Source organism: Pelobates fuscus, chromosome 4 (genome assembly GCF_036172605.1).
Source record: "Pelobates fuscus isolate aPelFus1 chromosome 4, aPelFus1.pri, whole genome shotgun sequence".
Lineage (NCBI taxonomy): Eukaryota > Metazoa > Chordata > Amphibia > Anura > Pelobatidae > Pelobates > Pelobates fuscus.
The window spans coordinates 314,857,278-314,884,872 of NC_086320.1; the positions used below are offsets into that span (position 1 = coordinate 314,857,278).

Below are 27,595 nucleotides of genomic sequence, written 5' to 3' on the forward strand. Positions count from 1 at the left end.
TAATATTTCTAAAGATAGAAACGACCGATCGAAGTAATGCTCAGAAAACATTATTTTCGTTTTTTTTCCTTAATTATTATTTTATGCAAAATCCCTCTTAATGACAAAATACATTTTCTTCTGTTTGAGTGCTAGATGAATGGTATTAGTACAATATATACATATGCATGACTTTTAAAGATATTATTTGAATATGAAAGGCAATCACAAATCCCTGATGTTTCATAGAGATAGGTAATTTTAATATCAGTCCCACGTTCAATTAAAGTGAATGTGAGAAAAATACTTATTTGTTGAATTTTCCAATTTTACTTAATAAGGATGGTGTTTTGGAAGTCTTTTAACTTTTTTTTTTTTTTTTAATTCTTTATTTTTATTGTGCTGTTGAAACAATATAACAGGCATGCATGACTTACCACAACAGTATTGTCAGGCTATTGTAATAAAAAAACATTCAACATGGTAGTTCAAGTGTCAGCACTATTTTATATTATACAATATACATCTAGTCGGGTCGTTCTAGGCTGTACTAGTGTTAGAGAAAGTGGATTGTGTCGCTATTCGCTTCTGTGCAAGCTCTGACTGTCTGTCTATTCCTCAGTCACCTGGTCAGATTGCTGGTCTTGTTAGGGTTGTCAGTCTAGGCTAAGTGTTCCTGAGGGTGGTCTGTGTGCCGTCTATTCTATAGGCCCATGTACCACTATTACCAACTAACTGTTATATATTTTGTTCCCTGTGCTGTTTTTAATAGGGGGAACAGTTGTACTCTTAAATGTGGCATACGTTGTATATCTAACAAATATTTCTGTATCGACTATTTATTTTGTTATTATTTATAGTTTCTTCATTTTCTTTTTTTTGTGTACTTGGTAAAATAAAGCAGGTATTAAATATCCTACATGTATACTTGTTATCCCATTAGTACACATAAGATAGGTAAAATATGTATATGTGTAAAACATATATAGCCTTCCCAGACCAGGACTTGTTCAATCAGAGCAATTTCTCAGATCCTTTTTTTTCTATTTTTCCTTATACCAAATACTCTATCCAGTGTAGGTTTAAGTGATATGTAGTTAAAATGACACTATAGTCACCAAAACAACTCTAGATTAATGAAGCAGTCTTAGTGTATAGATCAGGCATAGGCAACCTTCAGCACTGCAGATGTTTTGGACTACACCTCCCATGATGCTTTGCCAGCATTATGGGCGTAAGTGCATTATGGGGGATGTAGTTCACAACCTCTGGAGTGCCGAAGGTTGCCTATCCCTGGTATAGATCATGCATCTAAAGTCTCACTCTCGATTCACTGTCATTTAATAGTTGAAGGAACACTGTAGAGTCAGGAACACAAACATGTATTCCTGACCCTATAGTGTTAAAATCACCATCTAGCCCCCCTGGCCTCCCTTACCCCTCTAAATATAGTAATATCTTACATTTATTAAACTCTTTCAGCTGCTTGCTCTGCCCCTAGTCTGCCTGCTTGGTTGACATCATCAGAAGTGATTATCTGAGCCAATAACAATGATTTTCCATAGGATTGATTAGGCTTATCAAGGAGGCAGATCAGGGGCAGAGCCAGCATCAGTATTTCCTCATAGAGATTCATTGAATGTATGCATCTCTACGAGGAAAGTTCAGTGTCTCCATGCACAGGGTGGAGACACTGAATGACAGTGCTGCACACAATGCAGCACTGCCCCAGTACGCGCCTCTAGTAGCCAACTGAGGAATGGCCAGTGAAGGTAAGGCTGTAATGTAAAAATTGCATTTTCTCTGAAAAGACAGTGTTTACTGCAAAAGTCTGCAGGGACTGACTATACTCGCCAGAACAAATACAATAAGCTATAGTTGTTCTGGTGACTATAGTGTCCTTTTAAATCACTTTTGTTTCTGTTCATGCAGCCCTAGCCACACTTCCCTGGCTGTGACTCACACAGCCTGCATGAAAAAAAAAACTGAGTTAATTTTCAATCAGATAGAACATACAGTACTTTAAATGTTTACCTTCTGCTCTGTAAATTGAATTTTAATCACACACTGGAGGGTCTACCAAGCTATTAACAGGAGATCAGAAGAATTAGCAGGAGATAAGAAATTCTAAATTAAACAGAATTAGCAATAAAGTAAGTGTAAACATTAGATGACTCTTTACAGGATGTGTTAGGAAGGCAGTCCAAGTCACATGTAGGGAGGTGTGACTATGGCTGTAAAAACAAAGTGATTTAACTCCTAAATGGCAGAGAATTGAGCAGCGAGACTGCAGGAGTGGGATCTTTACACCAAAACTACTTCATTAAGCTAAAGTTATTTTGGTGACTATAGTTTCCCTTTAAGTCAACCTCTGCAGTTCCAATCAGCACATCTGAACTGCTCAATAACCTTGTAGTAGGGGCGGAGCCTGGCAACCAGACTGAGCGGTGGTGCTGAACCTCAGCTCCCGCTCTATTACACATTTTTCGGGGGTAATTCCCCTTAACACCGGCACAATCACGCACAGGAGGGAAGCCAGCATGACGGGGTTACCCGGGGGAATCGCCCGATTCCAAACTCAAGCCTGTAACCCCTCGGGAACCCAGCATGACACTCTGAGGCCTGCCGGAGATCGAGCTGCGGGGAGACGGCCGCTCCCCGCACTGAGTGACCTGGACACAGATCCCTCGGGGCTACCGTCTCCCACCCCCCCCCCTTTGGACCGTTGGGGGTTATCACGGTCCGTACCTAGCGACAGGAGGGGCATACGCGAGAAGAATCCACAACCTGAATCCCCGCAGCACGAGGGCAGCCGAGCACATGGCGCCCCCACAATGGCGGCGGCAAACACATCAGGCAAGCCAAACCATGCGCCTGAAGCGGAGGAACATGGCGATGTTCTGCAGCGCATTGAAGCTTCTTTTGCCCGATTTTGGCACAACTTAAACAAACGGCTGCAGGCACCTCAGGTGACCCTACTCTCACTACCAAGAGCGAGTAAGCAGCACCACCCCAACGGGAGAAAGGAGAAGGCACCACCGAGCAAACAGACTGAGCGCAAAGCAGGAGCTGGGAGCACGGGGAAGAGATGCACCACGCCCAAGCTGCTGCACAGACACCCGCTGCGGAGGCTGGGGATCCACCGCCGCAGGCGGCGACATCGCAGCAAGAATACCAGTCATGCCTTAACTCAGAGAGACCAAGCCTCAAGACAGAGGACCCGAGTTTGTAGCCTCTCCTTCCAGGTCTTCACTCCGACCAAGGGCCGAGGGGCCTATGCACCCTGCCGCCACATGATACGACCCATGAGCCTGCATGCACACCCAAGTCTGGGTATAGGTTGACGCTGGACTCTCTGACCATGCCACCCTTATTCGGACTCCAACATGCCTGAGAATAAGGCGCAAGTATTGATTGTTCCCTTCCTGGTGTTTGATTTTCCTTTTTCTAAGACCCTTCATATTGCTTCTCAATCCCAATGATGCTGCAGCTAGGAACCCTGACCTGCATGATTGAACTGCCTAATTGTTATCGTTATTATTTGACTGCCTATGCTTCATCTGAAAGCCCACTGATATTATACCATATACACCTAAGCAAATGTCACACACAGCATACTGACTAGCAGTCACATTCACACTTATAATGCTCGCAACCAACATTCACCATGCTTCATGCTCATTGTCCTCTCCACTCCCTGGATAATTTCACACGCTACACATTTGGCCTAAGGCAACTGACACTTATCTAAAATGCTCACACACCTACATAGCCTTAGAGGCCTCACTACTCACGTATGTCTTAACTATGTTTAATCTCTAAAAGCATATAAGTTTACTCAAACTGTCTAATTTTACCTCATGTAGTCTCTAAAAAATTGTGCTGTTAATGCTTGCCATGATATCGATTATCTTGTGTTACTCTATTGACTTATATCTGCTTTCGTGGCGCAATAAACGCGTCTGTACTTCTAAGCACTACAAAAATAAAGAATTATTAAAAAAAAAAATAAAAAAAATAACCTTGTAGTAGTCATGCCTACTATCTGTTTTAAACAGTCCCAGTTTTGTAAACCAGGCTGTTGCAACAATAACCTGAGCCTCCGGTTGCGCATACATTCCTCCATGGCTCAGACAGTCTCTTACAAGCCAGAAAGTGGATAGAAGTATGTGTTTTGTTCCATTTACCCACACAACTCGAACAGAGTAGGAGGGAGTTAAGTTTATCCTTTGATGTCAGGGGGTGTGAGAGTGTTTAAATTGCTGCAGCCTCAAGTCACTGGGTGCAGGGACAAAGGGTTATATTAATTAAATGGTAAATTATGGCAAATTCAAAACTGAATTAAGAAATGTAGGCAACACCTATAGTTGCAAGTTGCCTAGTTTCACCTACATCTTGCACTTAGGTTTTCAGATCAACATTTAGTGAATTTACCCCACAGTGACAAAAGAACTTGATGGGCCATAACAAATGAGCAAAGAATTCTGTTGAAGTATTCGATTCGACTATTTGTTCAAATGACCTTGTAGGCTGGGATTTTATTTTAAACGTTATTAAAACATTTTCTTCAAAACAATATTTTTCTCTATATGCCATTGCTCATTTCAGGGCCCGAGTACATTTGGCACAATAGTTTTAGGATTGTACAAGTCCACTTCTAAAAGTTTGAAGCATTCGATTCATTTATGTACATATCCGGGAGAGTCAGAGACATTGCCTTGCACAATGACAATTTCAATAAAGAATGCAATATATTTTAAGTACACACAGATCAGTTTCACAACCACCACACCAGATTAAAGAATACGTTGAACACAAATATTTCAGCTCCCACCATTCTGTTTTGCAGTTTCCCCCGATCTGATATTAAAATGTCAAATCCACTTTCCACATTGAATGCAGTCGTACATAAAGCACCAATTAACAAAAAAACAAAAAACAAATGTCACCAGCAATCTTTCAGCTGTATCAGAAAACCTACAACACACTAGGATGTGTTATCTGTTAAAGGAAATGTCTTGCTGTGAGCCATCATTTTTCACCGAAACTACCGGCTTAACCCTTGGTGTAACTAAATAGGTTGACAAGGAGGGAACTACAACCTTGCAGGAGAATTAAGTAAGAGAGATTTATCTTACCAGAAATACAGATTTAAATAGTTCCAATTTTCATTTTTTTTGCTCCAAACACAACCCTACCAGTTGTTCGGACTTGGGACAATGATCTTAAAATCACTTTGAAGCTCCTCGAGTTGGCACCCTGCTGCTGAAATTTAAGGGGATTGCCTCATCTCAGACAATATTAAAAAACACTTTGTTTTATTGCTATTGCTGAAGCAGTTACTCACACAACCTTTCAGGGGAGTTCACTGCGTAAAACATTTTGAAGCAGAAATTGCTAGCTGCGACCAATAAAGTATTTTTAGTAAAAGTAACATCTATATATGGATGCTAGCGTTGAAGGAACAGTCAAGCATGCAGGGAACAGGATGGTAGATAATAGCAGATCGACTGTTTAATGCACGTTGTTAAATAGAGCAGTGAACAACTCTGAAGAACACAGATGTTTCTTAAGTGGGATATGAACCTGTGACCATGCTAGGAAAAGGTATATATATATATATATATATATATATATATATATATATATATATATACACTCGCAAAAAAAGCTATTTATAGTGTTTTTAAATGGATTCTGAAATTCTCAATGTTCTCCGGGGATGATGTCTATTAGTGAACATGAAAAATCACAAATAGAGCTTCAGAGAACACTTACAATTTGATATTTTATACCGATCACTGTTCTTTGAATTGTACACACTTCATCAGATCAGCAAAGAGCCCAGGTTAGGTTATATTGTATCACTGTATATTCGTAGCTTAACCCTTTGAGTGCCAGAATACAGAGACGATCTAGTGTGATTTGAGGTTACGTTCTGAATGCGTGTCAGTAAATAAAATTGCCCATTTATACTGTAAAGGTCCTTATGCAAACATATAAAGGAAGCTATCTTTAACCCAGGCATTCATTTAATTCAAGGGGAAAAAGCACTATGCGTATTTAGATTTTCAAAGGCTTCATATCCTTGATCTATTGATACTGCCTCTTACAGATCACTCTGTCCATTTCAAATCCGTCAATTTCAAATGTATCTGGCTCTTCACAGCTCTTCAGATTAGTATGAATACATAGGGTCCTTTCGTCCAGTTTAGGCCCCTCTCAACAATTTAGATGTCTGTGCCCAGACTCCTGTTTCCATACTGCCCTTCACAGGCCACTTTCTTTACTTAGATGAACTGGAAATAACACTTTAAACACCATAACCATACTGCACACTGTTGTGGTTATGGTACCAGAAGTGCCTTGGTTCTCCCATTCTCCACCCAATGTAAGCAGACAAACCGTTTTAGAATGATTTGACTTCTTACCAAGGGTCTGACTGGATGCTCCTACTACCCCCTACTTAGGAGTTTCCTTTAGCTATCTTGAGCTAATTATCAACCGATCACTCTTGGCCAGTAAGCTAAGCCCTGCACTCTATTGTTAGTAGTGGGGATTCTTAAACGGTTTAAGGGAACTAGATAGGTACCCAGGCCACGTGATCTCAATGAAGTGGTCTGGGTGCCATGTCCCTGTAGTTTTAACCCAGCAAGTCAACCATTTCTGTTCTGCAGTGATGGCAATGTTTCTATTGCCGGTTTTACATGCCTCTAGTGGCTGTCATTCTAACGGGCTTTCACAAAAATAGCTGAGAAAAACCTGGGTTTTAAAATCAGTAAGCTATATTTTATCCAAGTATCCAAACTTTCTTTTGAAATAATGAAGCTATCATTTTTTTTTGCAAAACATAATGTGAATGTACAAATATAAAGTGATGATTTGCCCTGTCTGTCAATAATATAAAGTGATGATTTGCCCTGTTTGTCAATAATATAAAGTGATGATTTACCCTGTTTGTCAATAATATAAAGTGATGATTTGCCCTGTTTGTCAATAATATAAAGTGATAATTTGCCCTGTTTGTCAATAATATAAAGTGATGATTTGCCCTGTCTGTCAATAATGTAAAGTGAGGATTTGCCCTCTTTGTCAGTAACGTATTTGCAATTAAAGCGAGTAGAAAGTCACACGCTAATTATTTGTTCAATTGTTTACATTAACTTTATAATGTTTAGTGTAGATATCATAAATTGTTGCATATTGTACATATTGTATGATTAGTGCAATTACTTTTTAATACTGACCAAATTGTTAATATACCCACCATGCGCTCTAGCACATACAACATAGTTGGTATATGCAGAAATACAAGGATAACTTCCTAGCTGTAGTAGGTACGTGTAGTTAAAGGGTTACTCCAACCACCATAACAACTTCTGCTTTTTAAATTCTGGATGTGCAGTGTTTAAGCTTTCAATACGGCAAATCCAGAGTTATTGGAAATTGTGTGTGGGGGGCTACTTACACCCCAGCGCCTGACTTGGGCATCCTGGAACTCTATAGGGCATTAGTTAAACAGGGAAAAAAGGCATGGAGTGACACTTTAATAAAAAAATAAGAACATAGTAATAGACAATATATAAAATGAACAATAATAAATTAGCCTCACAAGCACAGTGATTCTCTATTATTAGTTTATTGCTAAGTTGAGCATCTTCTAGTGTTTGTCGAACTACACAGAGAATAGCATAAGCCTCTGTTAATCACAGTCAGTCTACACTAACACCTATTTTGGGTATAACGTACCTATGCTGCTGCGGGGGCCCAAAAACCACAACTTGCCTACCACATGGCCTGCAGCTTTAACAAAACAAGCCTTTTAACAAGGCTCACCCTGAGTTTAACTGGCAAAATAGCTGGACCGGTCATGAAAGATTTTCCATATCCACCATTCAGGTGACGTTCGGTGTATATATTTCTGTTAACCAGTTCCGTGGTATCTTTTATAAAGAGTGAAAATGAACTGACCTTGAGATGCTGCAGAATTTTGAATAGTTACCACTCTCGGTGCCTTAACCTCTTGGCCAGTCTCTCCAACTATATATTGATATATAAATAGTTTGGGGACATAATATCATAGTATCTGATATGATCTTACCCCTACTGAGATGTAGGACAGTCATTTTAAATATTCTACGGATGATTATTCTAAAATGATGTGTAAGCACGTTATGTAATATATTTTAAAATTAAACTTCGAAATTAACATTTGCTTCCACCTAACGGGAAAAAAAAAAACCTGTAGAATTTTGTGAATAAAATAGAAATGAATGTCTATTAGTGTATGGAAGGATTAAGCCATTAATACAAGCACTTAGCATTATTTATTTATAGCCTAATTGGCCAATGCCGTCTTTTTCAGCTGAAGCTCCAGGTTCAAGTGCGGTCCGGCTTTCCTCCCTGCGTGATCTACCAGCGCAGCTCCAGGACCTCTACCAGCAGGGATTTACAGTGGCAGCAATTCATCCTTTTGTTCAATCCAGCGATGGGAAAGAGAGAATTCCCCAGGAGCAGATATTCCGAGTAGTACTCATAAAGAAAACTGAAAGGTAATCATACTGTGAACGTACCATTATCTGTATTTTGGTTTTTGACCAAAGAAAACACAGATAATATATTGATTGTTATGATACGCGTACACCAGGGTTTTCTGTGTATGCTGCAAGCCATTTATCAATGTTTACATCACACATCGGTGGGAAAATAGATGTGCAGCAGACCACTTTAGAACAATTATGAAGTTATTGTAAGCCACTGATTATTCATTTAGTGAAAGGAATACTCCAGGGAGGCTTTACCACGCTTTGTAATGCACTCTGTACATAATGCATTAAAAAGACTGCTTTTAAAATAATTAAATAACTTTTTACAAAGATGCTTAAAGCGGCACTGTCACTTTCCCCCCCCCCTTTTCTAAAGCCCCTTGTATCTTAAAGATTAGAGTTCGTCTTTGCCACTCGCCCTTATTTATATTTATTGTGTTTTCTTTCTTGCACCCGGCTCTCAATATCTTGGCACCTACATTTTGTTCTCCTTTGCAACTCTGTTGTCTGGAGTTTGCCCTTCTGTGGGATTCTTTTGACTGATGGTTTGTGGGTAAATTAACTTGGCAACTGAAACGGATCTTTGCGTAAAGGAACACTGTAATTAAATTTTCACATTTTGTCATTAAATTTTTTTTATTTTATTTTAAAGGGATACTATAGGCATCTGAACCACTTAATCTCAATTAAGTGGTCTTGGTGCCATTTATCCCCACCCCTGTTTTAACCCTGCAGGTAAAATCATTGCTGCACAATGACAATGTTTAATTGCCAGCTTTACATGCCTGTAGTGCAGGAGTTAGCAAAATTCTACCCTCCAGATGTTGTGGACTATCATGCTCTTACAACCATAGTGCTAACAAAGCATCATGGGAGATGTAGTCAACAACATCTGGGCTGCAGAAGGTCGCCTACCCATGTTCAAGTGGCTGTCAAGTGGACAGGCAATCTATGGTATTTATATACCATAAAGCCACTTTTAACCTGTTGTGGGAATCTAGTCTGTGCTTCCCAAATAGAGATATGCAGGAGAGGTGTGTAGTAAGACCCCTGAAAACATGATTGATGCTCTCAGCAGGAGACAGGGGTAGTGGAAATAAAAACAAATATATGAGCTTCTAATAGTATTCACGGAAAAAACACTTAATTGCTCTGTATGAAACGGCAGCAGAAACTGTGTAGAGTGTAAAAACTCTAAGCACCAAAACCAATACATCTTAAATAAGTAGTTTTGGTACATAATTGCTGTCCCTTTTATCTTACAATATTTAAATAAACACTCATCTAGCAGCTGTGAGACAGACCTCCACTAGAGGTTCTTCCTCATTTAGACCTTTTATTTTTGAGCATGATCACAGCAAACGTGGCAATCACATCTTATAGTGAAGCATTGGATTGGCAGATCATGGCAATTGCTGTAGGTGCCGTAGGTGCACAGTAGGTCAGCAAAGCTTCTTTATGAAGAGCATCTGATTAGACCAGAGTTTCTCAGTCTTCATGATCTCAAATCCGACTGCAGAGAGGAGACAGTCCTGGCTTTGAATTACAAGTAGGCTTTATGGATTGATTGATTGATTTAAATGTAAACAAAGGGGCCCAGTATTCTTCTACTCTAAAAAGGAACATTCTAATGTTATAACGTAATTTCCAATGTTTTCTGATTATTTTGATTACCGGTGTATGAGGAGTTTTGCTCTTTCAGCTTTTTACATAGTTCCAATTTAATGTTTTGGTAGCCATTTAGGATATGCCGAGTTTCTAATTAATTTAGCCATATTACGTTATTGTGCTTCACACTGTCTTGGATCTTATACAATCCTTTTAACTCATGCAATCTGACACTAGTAACTTTAAAGTTGTAGGGAGTGGCAATTTATATAGTTCACAATGGCATTTCTAGCTGTGAGCTTCATATATAACTTTGTCGATGTGATTTAGTAATGAAGATATCCAAAATATGAAATGTCTGTAAATCACACAAGACAGCTTGACTTGCTCAGTAAACAAAGACAACTAGCACAACACACTGGTTCCCCATGCTAAGATGCATGCTTGTACATTATAAGAGAAAGAATATTGATGCAAATCTGTCTCTTTTGTATCGCATTCCCTCACCCAGTTAGATTTACCCCACAAATTCAGCCATTTGCTACATATATTATGCACAAGCTCACGTCCAGCATAAGAAGACATCTGGAAGGTTGAACTTTTTTTTAGCCTTTTTTCAACCTAGATTAATATGTAACTATGTAACATACACACATTATATACTGGACCATATACATAAAATATATATACAATCACATACACACAGTGGTAAGAAAACTGTACATATAGACTGGTTCATTATCTTGAGGCGTTCCACAAACATCTGCAGTGTTTACTATGAAAACTGTTCCAAGATTTTTGATACTTGATTCATAAAATGCAGAGCCAACTGTTATAATGAAAGGGGTGGGTTATGTAAAAACTTCGGACAACCTAGAGGAAAATTGAAGGTTAATTCATATACATCCGTGTATGGCATTGAAAAGTCTTGCATCCAGTTATCAGCGACACTGTGCTCACCCCTAATGACTCCCATTTCTCCTTGTTTTCTATTTTGACTGCTCACTGAAGTGAAGCTCTAGTCCTAACAAGGACTTTTCTCTGCTGGATCCGTGGTAACTGAAACTCAGGAACAAGGCGCTGTGAAGTGAATAACTCTCCTCCTCCCCAGTCATTGGACGATATTCAGTTCTGGGAGTACAACTGAAGTTTATTGAGCCACACTTGGCTCTTTATGCACAGACCCCCAGCATAGGGTCTACATTTAACACAATACAAACCCCTCCCAGGTGTCCCTGTGTCTGGGAGAGAATTATGTCAAAGACCGGTAACTCAATTATCTCTCAGTTACAGGGAACCATACATGAAATACATAAAACCCCCCCGAAAATACAGTCACACTACACAGGAACCCCACAAGTCTTATATCCCGGAATAGCTCGGATCTTAATGCCCGAATTGTCCAAATAGCGCTCAGATTCCTTTGATAGAACTGAATCACCATTCGGCAGGCCACAGAGCCGGTTCCAGAGGAGCCAGTTCTGTGCCCAAAATCAGTTGCAGAGGAAAAGAGCCCAAAACAGTTCCAGAGTAAAAGAGGCAACGGCTGGTCCACTTTTGGGAGTTTCTGTGCGAACACCGACGAATGCACCCCCTGGCTTCTAGGGAGCGAATGCTCCCCCCAGTCGATAGTTCCTTTCTCCCAAACGGTGTTCTCCTAACTTGTCTGGGAGCAGAACAGGCAGCAGTACAGTTTTCCCCGGGGTTCGCAGGAATGCGTAGCCGAAAAGAGTTCCACACGTTCGACGACCATGTACCGCTGCCTGTGTTTAGGAGACAAACTGGGCAACCGGGGAAAGCACTTGAGCTAATTACTCTTTTGAAGTTAGCAAGCCAGGGCGTGGTCAGTGTTTGGGGGGTCTTAAAGGGTAAACACTCACCTTCATTTCGGATACGAACAAGGGGGGCACGGACAACCGAACAGAGAGGGAACAAGTCTGTTACACTCACCGCTCCCTGACGTCAACTCAATTTGAGCCTTTCTCACTTTCCTTCATAACTCCAACAAAGACTCAATGCCCACTTATCCCTAAACTCCCCAGCCCATTCTTCCCCACTCCGATACCCCCTACCCACTCCCTTCCTTTCTCTTTTAAACTCTTACTCGTTATCTACTACAATTCCATATACCTACACTCACTACATCACCCTGTCTCCTTCCAAAATGCAATCTTCCCTGGCACCTTTTCCTGGACCCTCATACAACTGTACATCTGATCCTCTTGCCCTAATTTGCTTACTGGATTTCACCACAAGGAGAAGTAGAGCCTGGATAAAGGGTGAAAATTTAGGAACAGCAATGTGCAGGAAATGGGCAAGACTAATTACCACCTACACTTTCTCAAAATTAAAGCGGCACTGTCATGCCGAACTTACCTTTCCCCAATCGATTCCTCTTCTCTCCCTCTCTCAGGATCTGTTATTAATTTCTTCCTATCTGCTCTGGTTTTCTTCAAAACTTAAGAAAAAGTAGGGACTATTTCTCTTATGGAGGTTTCCTACGCAGTGACCAGCGGTGACCAGCGGAGGAGCAAAGTGTGCTTAGTTTCCGGTGGTCACAGGACCTACTTTCCTCCCCCCCTCTGAGTGGTGTGTGGGGGCCCTAAAAAACAATACGGGGGGGGGACCTAGTGCCCCCCCCCCTCTGGCCCCCACCCCTGAGCAGCGGCCCTAAATGAAAATTCCCCCCCCCCCAATCAAGGTGACTAGGGGTCCCAAGCCCCTAGTCAACCCCCCACCCAAATAAAACTATCCCCTACCTACCCCCTCACCCTAAAAATAGTGAGGGGGATATAAACCTGTAAAGAAAAATTAAACGTACTATTTGACGTCTTCTTTTTTCTAAAATCTTCATTTTTCAGCCCCCAAAAAGGCCAAATAAAAAGCCCTCATACCCGTCGAACATAAAATAAAATAAAAATCCCGAGTGCAAAAAAAAAATCCAGACGAAAAAGAAAAAACCCGACGCTAAAAAAATTAATCCATCTTCACCCATGGAGAACTTTCCCACGCTGTGTAAAATGACACAGAGCACTATGATTGGTTAGATTTCAAGCCATCCAATCAGAGTGGTCTGTGTCATTTTACACAGCGTAGGAAAGTTCTTTGGAATTTTCCCACGCTGTGTAAAATGACAAAGAGCACTCTGATTGGCTTAAACCAACCAGAGTATTCTTAGCCTACTTGCAGGGTGGGCAAGGCTTTATAAGCATTCCCCCGCCCTGCAGAGCTCAGTCTGCGAGGAGCCCTTCATGGGTGAAGATGGATTAATTTTTTTAGCGTTGGGTTTTTTCTTTTGCATCATGATTTTTTTTTGCGCTTGGGTTTTTTCTTTTATTTTAAATTCGACGGGTATGATGGCTTTTTATGTGGCCTTTTTTGGGGCTGAAAAATGAAGATTTTAGAAAAAAGAAGACGTCAAATGGTAAGTTTAATTTTTCTTTACAGGTTAGTTATTTTATTCCCCCCTTACTATTTTTAGGGTGAGGGGGGTAGGTAGGGGATAGTTTTATTTGGGTAGGGGGGTGACTAGGGGCTTGAGACCCCTAGTCACCTTGATTGGGGGTTGAAAATTCATTTAGGGCTCCAACCTGCAGCTCAGAGGTGGGGGCCGGGGGGGGGGACAGTAGGTCCATCCCTTATTGTTTTTTAGGGCCCCCACCCACCGCTCAAGGGTGGGGGCCGGGGGACGACAGTAGGTCCCCCCCACCATTTTCATTTAGCGCCCCCACCCACAGCTTAAAGGTTGGGGGGGGGACACTAGGTCCCCCCCTTATTTTTTTTAGGGCCCCCACCCGCCGTGCAGGGGTGGGGGCCGGGGGGGAGGACAGAAGCTCCCCCCCAACATTCCTATTTAGGGCCCCCACCCACCACTCAGAGGTGGGGGCCAGAGGGGAGGACAGTTTGTCCCCCCCTATTGTTTTTTAGGGCCCCCACCTGCCGCGCAGGGGTGGGGGCCGGGGGGGAGGACAGTAGGTCCCCCCCCTTATTGTTATTTAGGGCCCCCACCCGCCGCACAGAGGCTGCTCACTGTTTAGTAGACATGCCCCTACTCGCGGTATAGCGAGTAGGGGCATTTGGGAGATTTTAATCTCATATTGACCTCCCATAGAGTGAGGGAGGACATGGAGGGTTTAGGAAATGGTGGGGAGCACTGCTCCCTGCCACTTCTATCTTTACATTTTACAAGGAGCGAGCTGCACGCTGGTAGCTCCCTCCTTGTAATAAACTGAACGAACAAACGAACACTGATATTCAATGTTTGTTTGTTCATCTGACAATGCTATTCATTCATTCGTCTTTCTGACAAAGGAATAGATGAAATTCCCGTTCGCATGCCCAAGTGTTTCACTGGGCATGTGCGGGAATCTTAGTGCTATCTAGTGTGGGCAGATGACGTGTCCCACATGGACTTCCTCTACCCACAGAAAGATGGCGGCGCCCTGAATATAGATCGGGGCAGAAAATAAAGAAAAAAAAATAGGTAATATGGGGGGCTTAGGGGCATTTAGGGGTTACTAGGGGGTCAGTTAGATGTAGTGGAGGTGGGAGGGGGGTTAAAATAAAAAAACGGGATTCGGCCATGACAGTGCCGCTTTAATGGTCTTCCCCAGAAGTGCATTTATATTAAACCTGGAGATAATCTGGGTTACGGGTTATGTTAATATTTCTTCTAAGTACCGTATTAGTAACCTGTCCCACCGGTCCTGTTAACTGCCAATTATTTTATATGTGAATCTAATGCTTTGAATATCATGCAGCTTTTACAAAGCAAGAACAGTTGTTTTAGATGTGCACATTTTCAGCACCGTGTAAATTAACAGAAACAGATGAGCAAGATTAATATTCATAGTTTTTTCACACACAGACGGTGTGTTTTTGAAGGATTTCAGGTATCGTCCGCTGTTTTTACAACAGAGGAAAGATGTATGCCATCAAAAGAGAAGTGTAACAAACAGGGTCATTTTTTAAACACACATATTTTTGGCAGCTTCCTGTCCTCACTGAATGGATCTACGTGTGTTTGGGGGGTTTTCAATTTTATAATACAGTAACACCTTCTCCTGAATGCCACATGCTTAGCATTCACAGCTAATAACTAGCTTTGCACTTAGCAATTTGCATATTACCGCAGCCATTGTATGCCACAATCCTATTAAGATATGGATTTTAGTAATGTTTTACAACCCCCAAATGACAGCTTAATTATTTTAAAAAGAGAGCCTAACCACAGAGTGTCATTGTGTATTTAAACTGCACTCGTGCATGCCGGTGATTGTGCCTGTAGGGAGCCAGAAAGAACTGCCATTGTTTATTTGTATTCAATACAAAATAGCTGTACCTTATTTAGAGCGCTACCCATCTTTCTGCTTCCCAGGATAATTCAGAAAATAGTTTTCACTCAGAAGAAACAGAGAACTGGGTATATTGCAATACAACAAACCATCTTACGTTCATAAAAGTTTTCTGTTTATTGCATAAAAGAAATGTGTTTTTTTTATGTAAAATAATATAAGAAGTCATATGGTTGAAACAATAATGAAGGTTTTGTGGAAAAAGCAATTCTGTCGTAAATGTTTAAAATAAAACAACAACCTTAGAAACCAAAAGAATGTTCACCTGATTGTTCTACTTTATGCTCATTGCCTCAGAATTGCTCTTTACAAGTATTTCCAAATGTTTCCTTGTTCCTGTATTTCAATAGTGTTCTACCAACTCTGGTACCTTAGGAATTTTGGAGAGCAGACGTTAAATCTATCTTGTTTACCATACACATGTTAGAGAACACAGAAAGGCCTGTGGACTAGAAATCTACTTTTTTTTCTGTTGTGTGTGTGTGGTCAAGATCGGGACAATAACCGTAATGTGGAAAGTACCTTCCTAAAAGTACAAAAAACTGACTGAGATGGGGAGACAGATTGTCCCCAAAGTAAACAGTAACTATTGTTTCATAGAGGAGCCAGGTAAAAGAAGTTAGATCTAAATACCAGGCCTCATCCCCAATACCTTCAGGCAAACCACAGTGTAACCATGCAGTGTCCATGCACTCATGCTCTATAGGAAGTTTCTGCCTCTATAAGATCGGACAGGTAAACTGCCTGTCTATCTGCAAAAGCCATGAGAAAAAAAAAACCATTAACCTGACCAACTGTTTTCAGATTTGATCTGATCGGAAATCTGATGTGTTAGCCATATTGTCACTTTGATTTTGAGAATGACATCTGTCCATTCTATACGTTGTGGTAGCAGTTTTGCTAACAAATATATAGATTGAGAGAAAAACCTTTCTACCCACCTGTCAATCAATTATTTGGCATAGAGTCTATGTCGAGGAATTGATTGAATTGATTGATAAAGGGGAGCAGAAGACACCTGCCACTGGAGGTTAATCCTCTCCATCCATAGCAACTATAGCACGTGCTCTTTGGTTGCTATAGAAGCTCACTGGTCGGAGCTGCTATTTATGACTAGGAAGTATAGGAACAGAGAAATTAAGCCAGGTTAAGGAGTTCTGGGCAAATCTGCAAAAAACATAGAAGAAGCATGGGTGGACAGAAGTGTAAAACCCACCTCTCTAATGAGATTGTGGCGGGCAACAGAGGCCAAGGTAAGTGGTTACAGATTGCCTTTAAACTGTGGAGACAGTCATTCTAGGCACCTAAAGCCTGTTTGTTTCCTGAAGTGCCTTAACAGATAACAGCATATCCACTCTGTCCTATTTAATACAAAATGCAGATCTCAAGAGAAATCTTTAATGTTATGAATCCCCTTGGTCAACCAGACAGCCAGGAAAGTTGCCTAGCTCACTCACTTTGAGTACTTGCACAGAGTGGAAGTGGGGGATTCTCATAGCGAAGTATTGGTTTTAATGTTTTGATATGAGAAACATTGCTCTGAGGCATTGGATTGCCCTGAAGATCATTACTAGTGATTTTTACCTGGGGGTGGAGCGGAGCTGAAGTGACAAGACAGTCTCACCAGTGGACTAGAAGTAAGTAACATATTTTTAAGGGTTCCCTGAATGGAAAATGAAGCAGGAACATTCCAACGTTACAAATTAATATGTTTATGTCTAATGTTGGAGTATTCCATTAATATTTTTTTTTTTTTTAAAACACAAATTAAAATTTTCTAACCTGTTGGAAAATTGCAACATTAGTTTGTGTCACAGAAACTCAAACACAAAATGCTACACCGTATCTAACAAATATTTTCTAACTTGAGAAAATGTACATGCATGGGAATCCTCATCCCATATATGCTGTGTTTATACATGTTTCCCAGACAGTTTTTCTCTTGCTATAAACAAGGCATTATGGGATATCAAAATAAAAAATAGGGCCCTATACAAAATGGCATAGTCCAGGGATAGGCAACCTTTGGCACTCCAGTTGCTGTGAACTACATCCCCCATAATGCTCTTACACCCATAATGCTGGTAAAGCATCATGGGATGTGTAGTCCAAAACATCTGGAGTGCCGAAGGTTGCCTATGCTTGGCATAGTCTATAGTCACCCACATACTTCATTTTAGCCTGTCATCATCAAAAGTAGTTGGATATTCATTACATTACAATCCTAAAAAGTTATATTTACAAAAATAAATTGCTATTTAAGGTTAAAATGAAATGTTTTATGAAGAATTGTGAGCACTTTCTTTCAAGGACAAATACATGACATTGTTATGACGTCATAGCTGTTTATAACGTACCAGCAATTTCACAAATGTGTATAATTCATGTTTCAGCCTCACGTACTCAGAAATGCAAAACAATTCCCAGATTTTACTAATATCATGACGTAAAGTCATGATTTTATTAAAGACACGGAGGCGAGTATTATGCATAACTCTTTCTTTATTTCCTCAGCAGCAAAGATAGAGGAATATAAATATTATCAAAAATGAAAGAAAAAACTGTATAGGCATAACAGGCAGCCAATCACATCATATAGGAAGTAGCTATATAAGTCCTGTGTCTCCCATAATCCCCCTCTTTCTTGCGAAACCGAAGACCAGGTAAGACGAACGATGCTCCATTAGATCCAAACAGGAAACAGGAGACAATGCGAAAACTTCAAGCTACAAAAGATAGAAAAATATGGTAATTTCCAAACTCAAAACTGTAGACTTACCAAACATAACTGTGAGGAGCCATACATAAAACCGGATTCTGAAATATAAAATATATAGAATTAGAAACTAGCAAAAGCTTCCAAAATCATCTAAAATATGATAAAATACATGATAAAATACATGATCCAAACTTAAGATAAAAATACAGACCTGATTGAAAAACATACCTGAATCGTATCGAAGCATCTCTTATCCCAAATCCACACCGGGAGGGTGGGAGGGAATAATACTCGCCTCCGTGTCTTTAATAAAATCATGACTTTACGTCATGATATTAGTAAAATCTGGGAATTTTATTAAAGACACGGAGGCTCATATTATGCAAGTTCAAAGCTGTGCTACCACTCGAGATGCGATGTGTTCAATGGGTCTGAAGTAGAAGTCTCGAAAGGTCGATTCCCGAGACCAATCCGCCGCTCGCATAATGTCTTCCAGTCGACATCCCACCGAAGACGCTTTCGAAGCCATCGCGCCCCGCACAGAATGAGGCGTAAATACAGAGGTGTCTATACCCGCAGAAGATAGTAGCCAACGCATCCAACGTGCCAGAGTAGGAGTTGAAACTGGTCGGTGAGGTGACCTGAAAGATATGAACAGATCATGCAGACCTGCTGAGCGAAGGGAACGTGTAACCTCCAGGTAAGCTTTGATGCAATCCACCGGGCAGAGTGCCGGACAACCTGAAAACCTAGGGTATGTAAATGACTTGGATGCAGACTTAGTCCTCCTGGATATGTCAAAAGTAACGCCCTCCGGGGTGAACGCAACTGCGTCCCAATCCAGGGCCCTGACGTCAGAGACCCTCTTGCAAGAAATCAAGCAGAGTAGCATCACCAACTTGGATGACAATTGCTTGAGAGTCAGTTCCAGGTTAGGGTACCATGATGATAGGAACTGTAACATCACGTTGACATCCCAAAAGGCAGAAAAGCGAGAACGAGGAGGACGAGCAAGGCGAATACCCTTGAGAAGGCGACATACAAAGGGGTGCCTGCCGACAGGGGAACCGTCCAAACCCTTGTGGCCGGCCGAAATAGCCGAGCGGGAAAGGTTAATCGTGCGGTATGCCTTGCCTGAATCGAACAAGAATGTGAGGAACTCTAGAATCAAATGTAGAGGGGCAGATACGGGATCCACTGCCCGTTCCATGCACCAACCAGACCACGATCTCCATGAAGCTCGATAGGCTGAACGAGTGCCTGGGGCCCAGGCGTTATCGAGGAGTAGGAGAGTTGCCTGCGGAACGTCTGGGACAGTCCAAGGTCCCTTGAAAGGAACCACGCTATCAGGGGTAGCTGGTGTTGCAACACCAGCTCGTGTGAGTTCCCATCCGGATCCAGAAGGAGGTCCTGGAAGACAGGTATCAGCCGAGGGTAATCTATCGATAACTCCATCAAGCGAGGGAACCATGGTCGTGATCTCCATAGAGGGGTTATCAGTGCCAAGCGACAGTCGTGGCGGACCATCTTCGAGATCGTGCGCGCGATCATGTTGAACGGGGGAAACGCGTACAGGTGACCCCGTGGCCATTCTTGGAGAAAGGCGTCCGTCGCTACCGCTGCTGGGTCCGGTCTCCAGCTGTAGAACTCCGGCAGCTGAGTGTTCAGCCGAGATGTGAACAGATCCATCTGAAATCTTCCCCACAGCATGTCCAGGCCCTGGAACACCGAAGCGTGTAAGCGTCAATCTCCAGAGTCTCTTAAGTGTCTTGAATTCCAATCCGCTCCCGAATTGTCCAGACCCGGAATGTGTTCCGCTGTTACCGAAACGTTGTTGTAGAGGCAGAACTGCCAGAAATCTTTCGCCAGAACCGCCAACATCTTGGATTTCGTACCCCCCAGGTGATTTATGTAGCGGACCGCCGATACGTTGTCCATCTTGAGGAGAACGCAGCAATTCGCCCGTCCTGGGGTAAGGCTGCGGATCGCGAACGTCCCTGCCAGGAGCTCCAAGCAGTTGATGTGTAGTGATTTCTCCACGTCGGACCATCTGCCTCCTGTGGAAACGTCGCCACAACGAGCACCCCAGCCGTGCAAGCTGGCATCGGACTCGATCACTACGTCTGGGATGGAGCCGAAAATCGCTCTCCCGTTCCATGCCTCCATGTGTGCCAACCACCACACCAATTCGTCCCTGGACTCCGCGTCCAAGCGTATCCGAGACTCGTAGGAGTGACCTGACCGAAGGTGTGACCCCTTGAGCCGTTGGAGGGCCCGGTAATGTAGCGGGCCTGGGAAGATCGCTTGAATAGAGGCCGCGAGAAGGCCAATTATTCTCGCCAGCTGTCTGACGGACAAGTCTGAGACACGAAGAGCCCTTCGAATTTCCTTCTGGATGGCTTTCACCTTTGAACACGGTAGGAACAGAAATTGTTGGACGGAATCCACTCTGAAGCCCAGGAACTCTATGGACTGGGCGGGAACCAGGACCGACTTGTCCCAGTTGATCAGAAAACCCAGCTTCTGCAACAGGTTGGTAGTCCACTCCAGGTGAAGTAGGAGGTCCTCCTTTGATTGGGACAAAATCAAAATGTCGTCCAGGTAAATAATGAGGCGGACCCCGCGGGTCCGGAGGAACGCCACTACAGGCTTCATGAGCTCGGTGAAGCACCAGGGAGCCGAGGAGAGACCGAAAGGCAGGCAGGTGAAGCGCCAACGACGCCCATGCCATGTGAAATGGAGGTAGTCTCTGAACTCCAAGGCAATGGGAACCGTGAAGTAGGCGTCCTTCAGGTCCAGTTTGGCTAACCAGTCTGACTGGCGTAGAAGGTCTCTGAGGCAGTGTATACCTTCCATCTGGAAGTGTTGGTAACGTAGGAAGGCATTGAGGGGACGAAGATTTATCACAGGGCGAACTCCGCCCCCTTTCTTGGGCACCAGGAAAAGATTGCTCGTAAAGCCTACTGCGGCGAACGGCAATTCCTCTATAGCGCCCTTGGATAGCATTTCCACGACTTCCGTGGAAATCATCTCGTCCTGATCCGGTGGAAGAGACAGTTCTCTGGGGGAACAAAACTGGACAGGCATGGAAACAAAGTCTAGACGGTACCCCTTTACACATTGCAGAACCCAAGCATCCGAGGTGATATTTTCCCACTCTCGGTAACATAAAGCCAGCCTCCCCGCCACCTGAGCGGGAGGGGAAGAAAGGGTACTCACCGTAAGGACGTCTGCTGGGGGTACCACCGCGGGGGTATCTGGAGCCCCAAGCCCGACCTCTGGCTGGGAAGAAGGGAGGGGTTCTCTGATCTTGAAATCCCCGGGAGGGAAAAAAGGAACCTCTGGTCGCGCGGGGTGCGCCTCGGAAACCACGGCCGGGTGGACGGTTCCTGCTACGCCCGGCCCCTCCGAAAACCTTAGGCGCGAACACGCGCTTCATGTTCGCCTGCGCCTTGTCAATAGCAGTGAAGGTCTTGACATACGACCCCATGTCCTTAACGAAAGAGGTGCCGAACAGCAAACCCTCATCGGTCGGCTCAGGCTCCGCCACATTCATGGCGACCAGCTTAGGGTCAATCTTTAAGAGAATGGCTTTTCGCCTCTCTGTAGACATCGCCGTATTGGCGTTCCCTAGTAAGCATATGGCCCGTTGGACCCAACCTACAGCCACATCGATATCCAAGGCCGAGTCGCCAGTCCTGGCAGAATCAAGAAGCTCGTATAGCTTCGAGAGGGGTCCTAGCGTATCCAGGATCTTGTCCTGGCACCCCTTCAGGGAATGGTCAAGGCCCTTCTTGGGCTTCCAGCCCGACTTGTTTAAGAACTGGGCAATCTGCGGGTCGATGTCTGGGGTCTTACCGGCAGCGCCCGGGAGGGTAGGGCGTGGGCATTCGGCACGCAGTTTATTACGGCCTTCCTTAGAAAGGGGGGTGCGGATGCGTTTAGCCACATACTGGGCAATATGGTCCGGGGGGACCCATTCAGCGGACCTGGGGTGACGCAGGTCATCTGGGTCAAACAGGGGGTTACCCTGCGGGTCGAGGATTGTCTTGTCGTCCCCAGAGGGGCCTAATATCTGACCCAGGTTTTGGCAGAGGACCCCGAGGGGTTCACGCCCGTAAGGGGCAAATCCTCGCCAGATATCTCATCATCAAAGGAGTCATACTCCATAACGTCGGATTCGTCCTCCACACTCCGGTCGGTATCCGACCCATCATCAAGGGCCCTAGCCCGTTTCCACAACCTAGCCTTTTTAGCCCGGCCAGGGGCTCTTGTGCGCGTGGGGTGCGCGCTATCTGTGACCGCCTGTAGCGTGTCAGTCATGGCAGGTAGTACCTGCATCGAGGAGTGGGAGCCGACATTTTTAGATTTGGCCCGAGCCTTACGGGCCCCAGGCACAGTCTGAGTAGGGGAAGGGGACCCCTCACCCTGGGGGGAAGGGGTAGTCATAGTAGGCAATACCATAGAATGCAGGGAGTGGGAAAAAGAGGAGGATACAGCCCCCATGGCTGAGGCAATAGCCTTTTGTATAGAAGAAGCCATAGTGGCCTCCAGTAGGGCCTGAAACTCTTGAGAGGCCATAGGGCCCTCAGTATTATCTGAGTGAACGTCCCCAGGGGGGCCTGCAGAGCCATCCTCCCTATCCTGCATACTGGAATAACAACAGTGAAGGGACTAAATAAAATAAATTAAATAGAGCCACTAGAAGAAAAAGGGTTGATTAACCCACAGCAGAAAGAACAAGAAGGACCAGACCGTCAGAGTGCCAGGGGATCCAGAGAGGGAGACGAGGCGACCGACCGCGCGGCAGCACAGCAAGCAGAGCAAGGTCCGCCCAAAATGGCCGCCGCACGTGAGGGAGGCGCTCGCGGCCGGGCACCCGGCGGGGGAAGGGGCGCGTGCACCCTACCCGCGCGGGCAGCCCGTGAGCGGGGAGAGGAGAGCACTCAGCCTCGGCCGCGGAAAGAGAAGCGGTCACGGCAGGGAGGCAGTGCCCGGACCAGCGCGAACGCGCGGGAGAGCAGGGGAGGGAAGGGAAGGAAACCTCCCGGTAGAGGGATAAAAGCCCCCAGGGAATCCTGGAGCACACTGACGGTACAGGTCAAATAAACAGGGAAAATGCACAATAAAGGCAATTAAGGCAAATAAATTCAAACTGAATACACATAAATGTAAAACAGCAATCAGAATATCAGAATCAGAGCAGAGCAAAAAAACACTTATCTGTCTGAGGAAGCAGCAAAGAAAGAGGAGGATTATGGGAGACACAGGACTTATATAGCTACTTCCTATATGATGTGATTGGCTGCCTGTTATGCCTATACAGTTTTTTCTTTCATTTTTGATAATATTTATATTCCTCTATCTTTGCTGCTGAGGAAATAAAGAAAGAGTTATGCATAATATGAGCCTCCGTGTCTTTAATAAAATTGGGAATTACTTTGCTGATCATGTGAAGAAGTAGAAAGCAATGTGAAAATGAAGGAGAGGGACCTCAGTTAAGAAAAAGGATAAATGAGTTATTTATTACACGTGAGTTTACAGAGGAAGAGGTTCTATTTCAACTGTCAAAAGTAAAGATAAATAAGTCAATGGGACCTGATGGAATACACCCAAAGCTATTAAAAGAGCTTAGTGGTGTACTAGCAAAACCATTAACAGATTTATTTAACCAATCATTAACAGGAGTAGTCCCAGAAGATTGGAAGTTAGCGAATGTTGTGCCCATTCACAAGAAAGGTAATAGGGAGGAGTCGGGCAACTATAGGCCAGTAAGCCTTACTTCGGTAGTGGGGAAAGTGATGGAAACCATGTTAAAGGATAGGATTGTTGAACATCTAAAAACACATGGATTTCAAGATCAGAGACAACATGGGTTTACTTCAGGGAGATCATGCCAAACTAATCTTATTGATTTTTTTGACTGGGTAACTAAAATTATAGATCAGGGTGGTGCAGTAGACATTGCTTACCTAGATTTCAGTAAGGCTTTTGACACTGTTGCACATAGAAGGCTTATCAATAAACTGCAATCTTTGAGTTTGGATTCCAATATTGTTGAATGGGTAAGGCAGTGGCTGAGTGACAGGCAACAGAGGATTGTAGTCAATCTTAACAGAGGAAGAGGTTCTATTTCAACTGTCAAAAGTAAAGATAAATAAGTCAATGGGACCTGATGGAATACACCCAAAGCTATTAAAAGAGCTTAGTGGTGTACTAGCAAAACCATTAACAGATTTATTTAACCAATCATTAACAGGAGTAGTCCCAGAAGATTGGAAGTTAGCGAATGTTGTGCCCATTCACAAGAAAGGTAATAGGGAGGAGTCGGGCAACTATAGGCCAGTAAGCCTTACTTCGGTAGTGGGGAAAGTGATGGAAACCATGTTAAAGGATAGGATTGTTGAACATCTAAAAACACATGGATTTCAAGATCAGAGACAACATGGGTTTACTTCAGGGAGATCATGCCAAACTAATCTTATTGATTTTTTTGACTGGGTAACTAAAATTATAGATCAGGGTGGTGCAGTAGACATTGCTTACCTAGATTTCAGTAAGGCTTTTGACACTGTTGCACATAGAAGGCTTATCAATAAACTGCAATCTTTGAGTTTGGATTCCAATATTGTTGAATGGGTAAGGCAGTGGCTGAGTGACAGGCAACAGAGGATTGTAGTCAATGGAGTATATTCGAAGCTTGGGCTTGTCACCAGTGGGGTACCTCAGGGATCTGTACTTGGACCCATTCTCTTTAATATTTTTATTAGTGATATTGCAGAAGGTCTTGATGGTAAGGTATGTCTTTTTGCGGATGATACTAAGATATGTAACAGGGTTGATGTTCCAGGAGGGATAAGCCAAATGGCAAATGATTTAGGTAAACTAGAAAAATGGTCAGAGTTGTGGCAACTGACATTTAATGTGGATAAGTGCAAGATAATGCATCTTGGACGTAAAAACCCAAGGGCAGAGTACAGAATATTTGATAGAGTCCTAACCTCAACATCTGAGGAAAGGGATTTAGGGGTGATTATTTCTGAGGACTTAAAGGTAGGCAGACAATGTAATAGAGCAGCAGGAAATGCTAGCAGAATGCTTGGTTGTATAGGGAGAGGTATTAGCAGTAGAAAGAGGGAAGTGCTCATGCCATTGTACAGAACACTGGTGAGACCTCACTTGGAGTACTGTACACAGTACTGGAGACCATATCTTCAGAAGGATATTGATACCTTAGAGAGAGTTCAAAGAAGGGTTACTAAACTGGTTCATGGATTGCAGGATAAAACTTACCAGGAAAGGTTAAAGGATCTTAACATGTATAGCTTGGTGGAAAGACGAGACAGGGGGGATATGATAGAAACATTTAAATACATAAAGGGAATCAACACATTAAAGGAGGAGACTATATTTAAAAGAAGAAAAACTACCACAACAAGAGGACATAAAATTAGAGGGACAAAGGTTTAAAAATAATATCAGGAAGTATTACTTTACTGAGAGGGTAGTTGATGCATGGAATAGCCTTCCAGATGAAGTGGTAGAGGTTAACACAGTAAAGGAGTTTAAGCATGCGTGGGATAGGCATAAGGCTATCCTAACTATAAGATAATGCCAGGGACTAATGAAAGTATTTAGAAAACTGGGCAGACTAGATGGGCCGAATGGTTCTTATCTGCCGTCACATTCTATGTTTCTATGTTTCTAACATTTAAATACATAAAGGGAATCAACACAGTAAAGGAGGAGACTATATTTAAAATAAGAAAAACTACCACAACAAGAGGACATAGTCTTAAATTAGAGGGACAAAGGTTTAAAAATAATATCAGGGAGTATTACTTTACTGAGAGGGTAGTGGATGCATGGAATAGCCTTCCAGCTGAAGTGGTAGAGGTTAACACAGTAAAGGAGTTTAAGCATGCGTGGGATAGGCATAAGGCTATCCTAACTATAAGGCCAGAGACTAATGAAAGTATTTAGAAAATTGGGCAGACTAGATGGGCCGAATGGTTCTTATCTGCCGTCACATTCTATATTTCTATGTTTCTAATGTAAAAAATGCAATTCTGAGTATTTTTCTTACCTGTATTTGTGCTGGAAAAAGGGCCGTTATAAGTGAAAAGCTTTTCATATTGCTAACCCATCTGTAGCCACATTGCCTAGCATTGATTTGCATCAAGGGTTTTGCAAGTTTCCTCCTACTCTTTAGGGTCTAATGAAAAGCACTTTTACAAATCATATTGCTATAGTGACCAGCGCATTAGATAATTGTTTTAACTGGAAACTGTTTCTCTAGAATTCTCCATCCAATATCTCTCAGCAATTCAAACTGCCAGAAGGGCACGCTTGTTTTATGGTTCTGGACAGACAGTAGATCAACAGAGAATTGTCACGAGTTTAAAATAAATTTCAAATTTAAGGTCTGAACTATGAACAGAATTTTTCAGATTCGGCTATTGTGTCCTAAATTTTGAAATTCACTTTAAATTCCTGCTTTAGTAAATAACCTTTCTAATATTTAAAGTGAACTTTTTTATCTACATACTGATAGACATTCACGTAATTCACAAAGGTTGTTTAAAAAAGTAAAAATATTTTATTTGTAAATTTCATTGGGGGGAGGGAGATCTACCCGGTGTAATATGGGCAGTATGGAGAAGCACCCCCCCATCTAAATTTGCTGTCAAATCTGCAAAAAATCCCTTGAGGATACTTCCAAAGCAGAACAGTCCTGCCCAATGATGCTAGCATGTTGGGCATCAGTTCCTGCGCATCATATCAAAACCAGATAGCATCAGTCAAATGCACTCATGGTTTATGCTGACAGTTGATTGATATCTCACTGGACATTTTTACAATTCTGAATTTTGTTTATAGATCACATTTTCCGCAGTTTGCTTATAGATCACATTGTTCTACTTGAAGCTAATATTGTGTGAACAATGACAAGTACACTTTAAATTATTTGAAGCAATAAACATTCATGAAAACCGAATATGTTTAAGAAGGGTTCCCCTGATATTGGGAGATCAATCATTAGGACACCCCTATTTTATAATGCCATGTGATTGAGTAATGTTCTACTCTGAGCAATCCTCATAAGGCAGTCCAAACCTGCCTCCAGTTCCCTTTAGCGTTGTTATTCATTATAAATGATTGTATATGCTTGTGTTATAGGGTGTTAAAATGTTAAAAGCTACAAAGTAGCAACAGCCTGTACAGTTGATATAGAATGTAAACTAACAAATCTGTGTCCCATTTCCTGTTCAAACTGTAAAAAGAACATATTTATCAAAGCAAAGTGCACTAGAATATGTGATAAATTTGATATTTTCTTTTTAAATCTGTTCAGAACATTGATTTATAGTTTCCTGCACATTAGTGGG

At 42.6% G+C, this 27,595-nt stretch overlaps 1 protein-coding gene across 1 annotated transcript in view; it reads left to right on the forward strand.

The window, feature by feature from the left end:
- Nucleotides 1-27,595, forward strand: part of RFTN1 (raftlin, lipid raft linker 1) — a 359,175-nt gene that overhangs the window by 105,181 nt on the left and 226,399 nt on the right. The window contains exon 3 of the mRNA XM_063452313.1: nucleotides 8,345-8,531. Within this exon, the coding sequence (XP_063308383.1) occupies nucleotides 8,345-8,531 (187 nt within the window). The remainder of the gene's footprint in view (nucleotides 1-8,344; nucleotides 8,532-27,595) is intronic.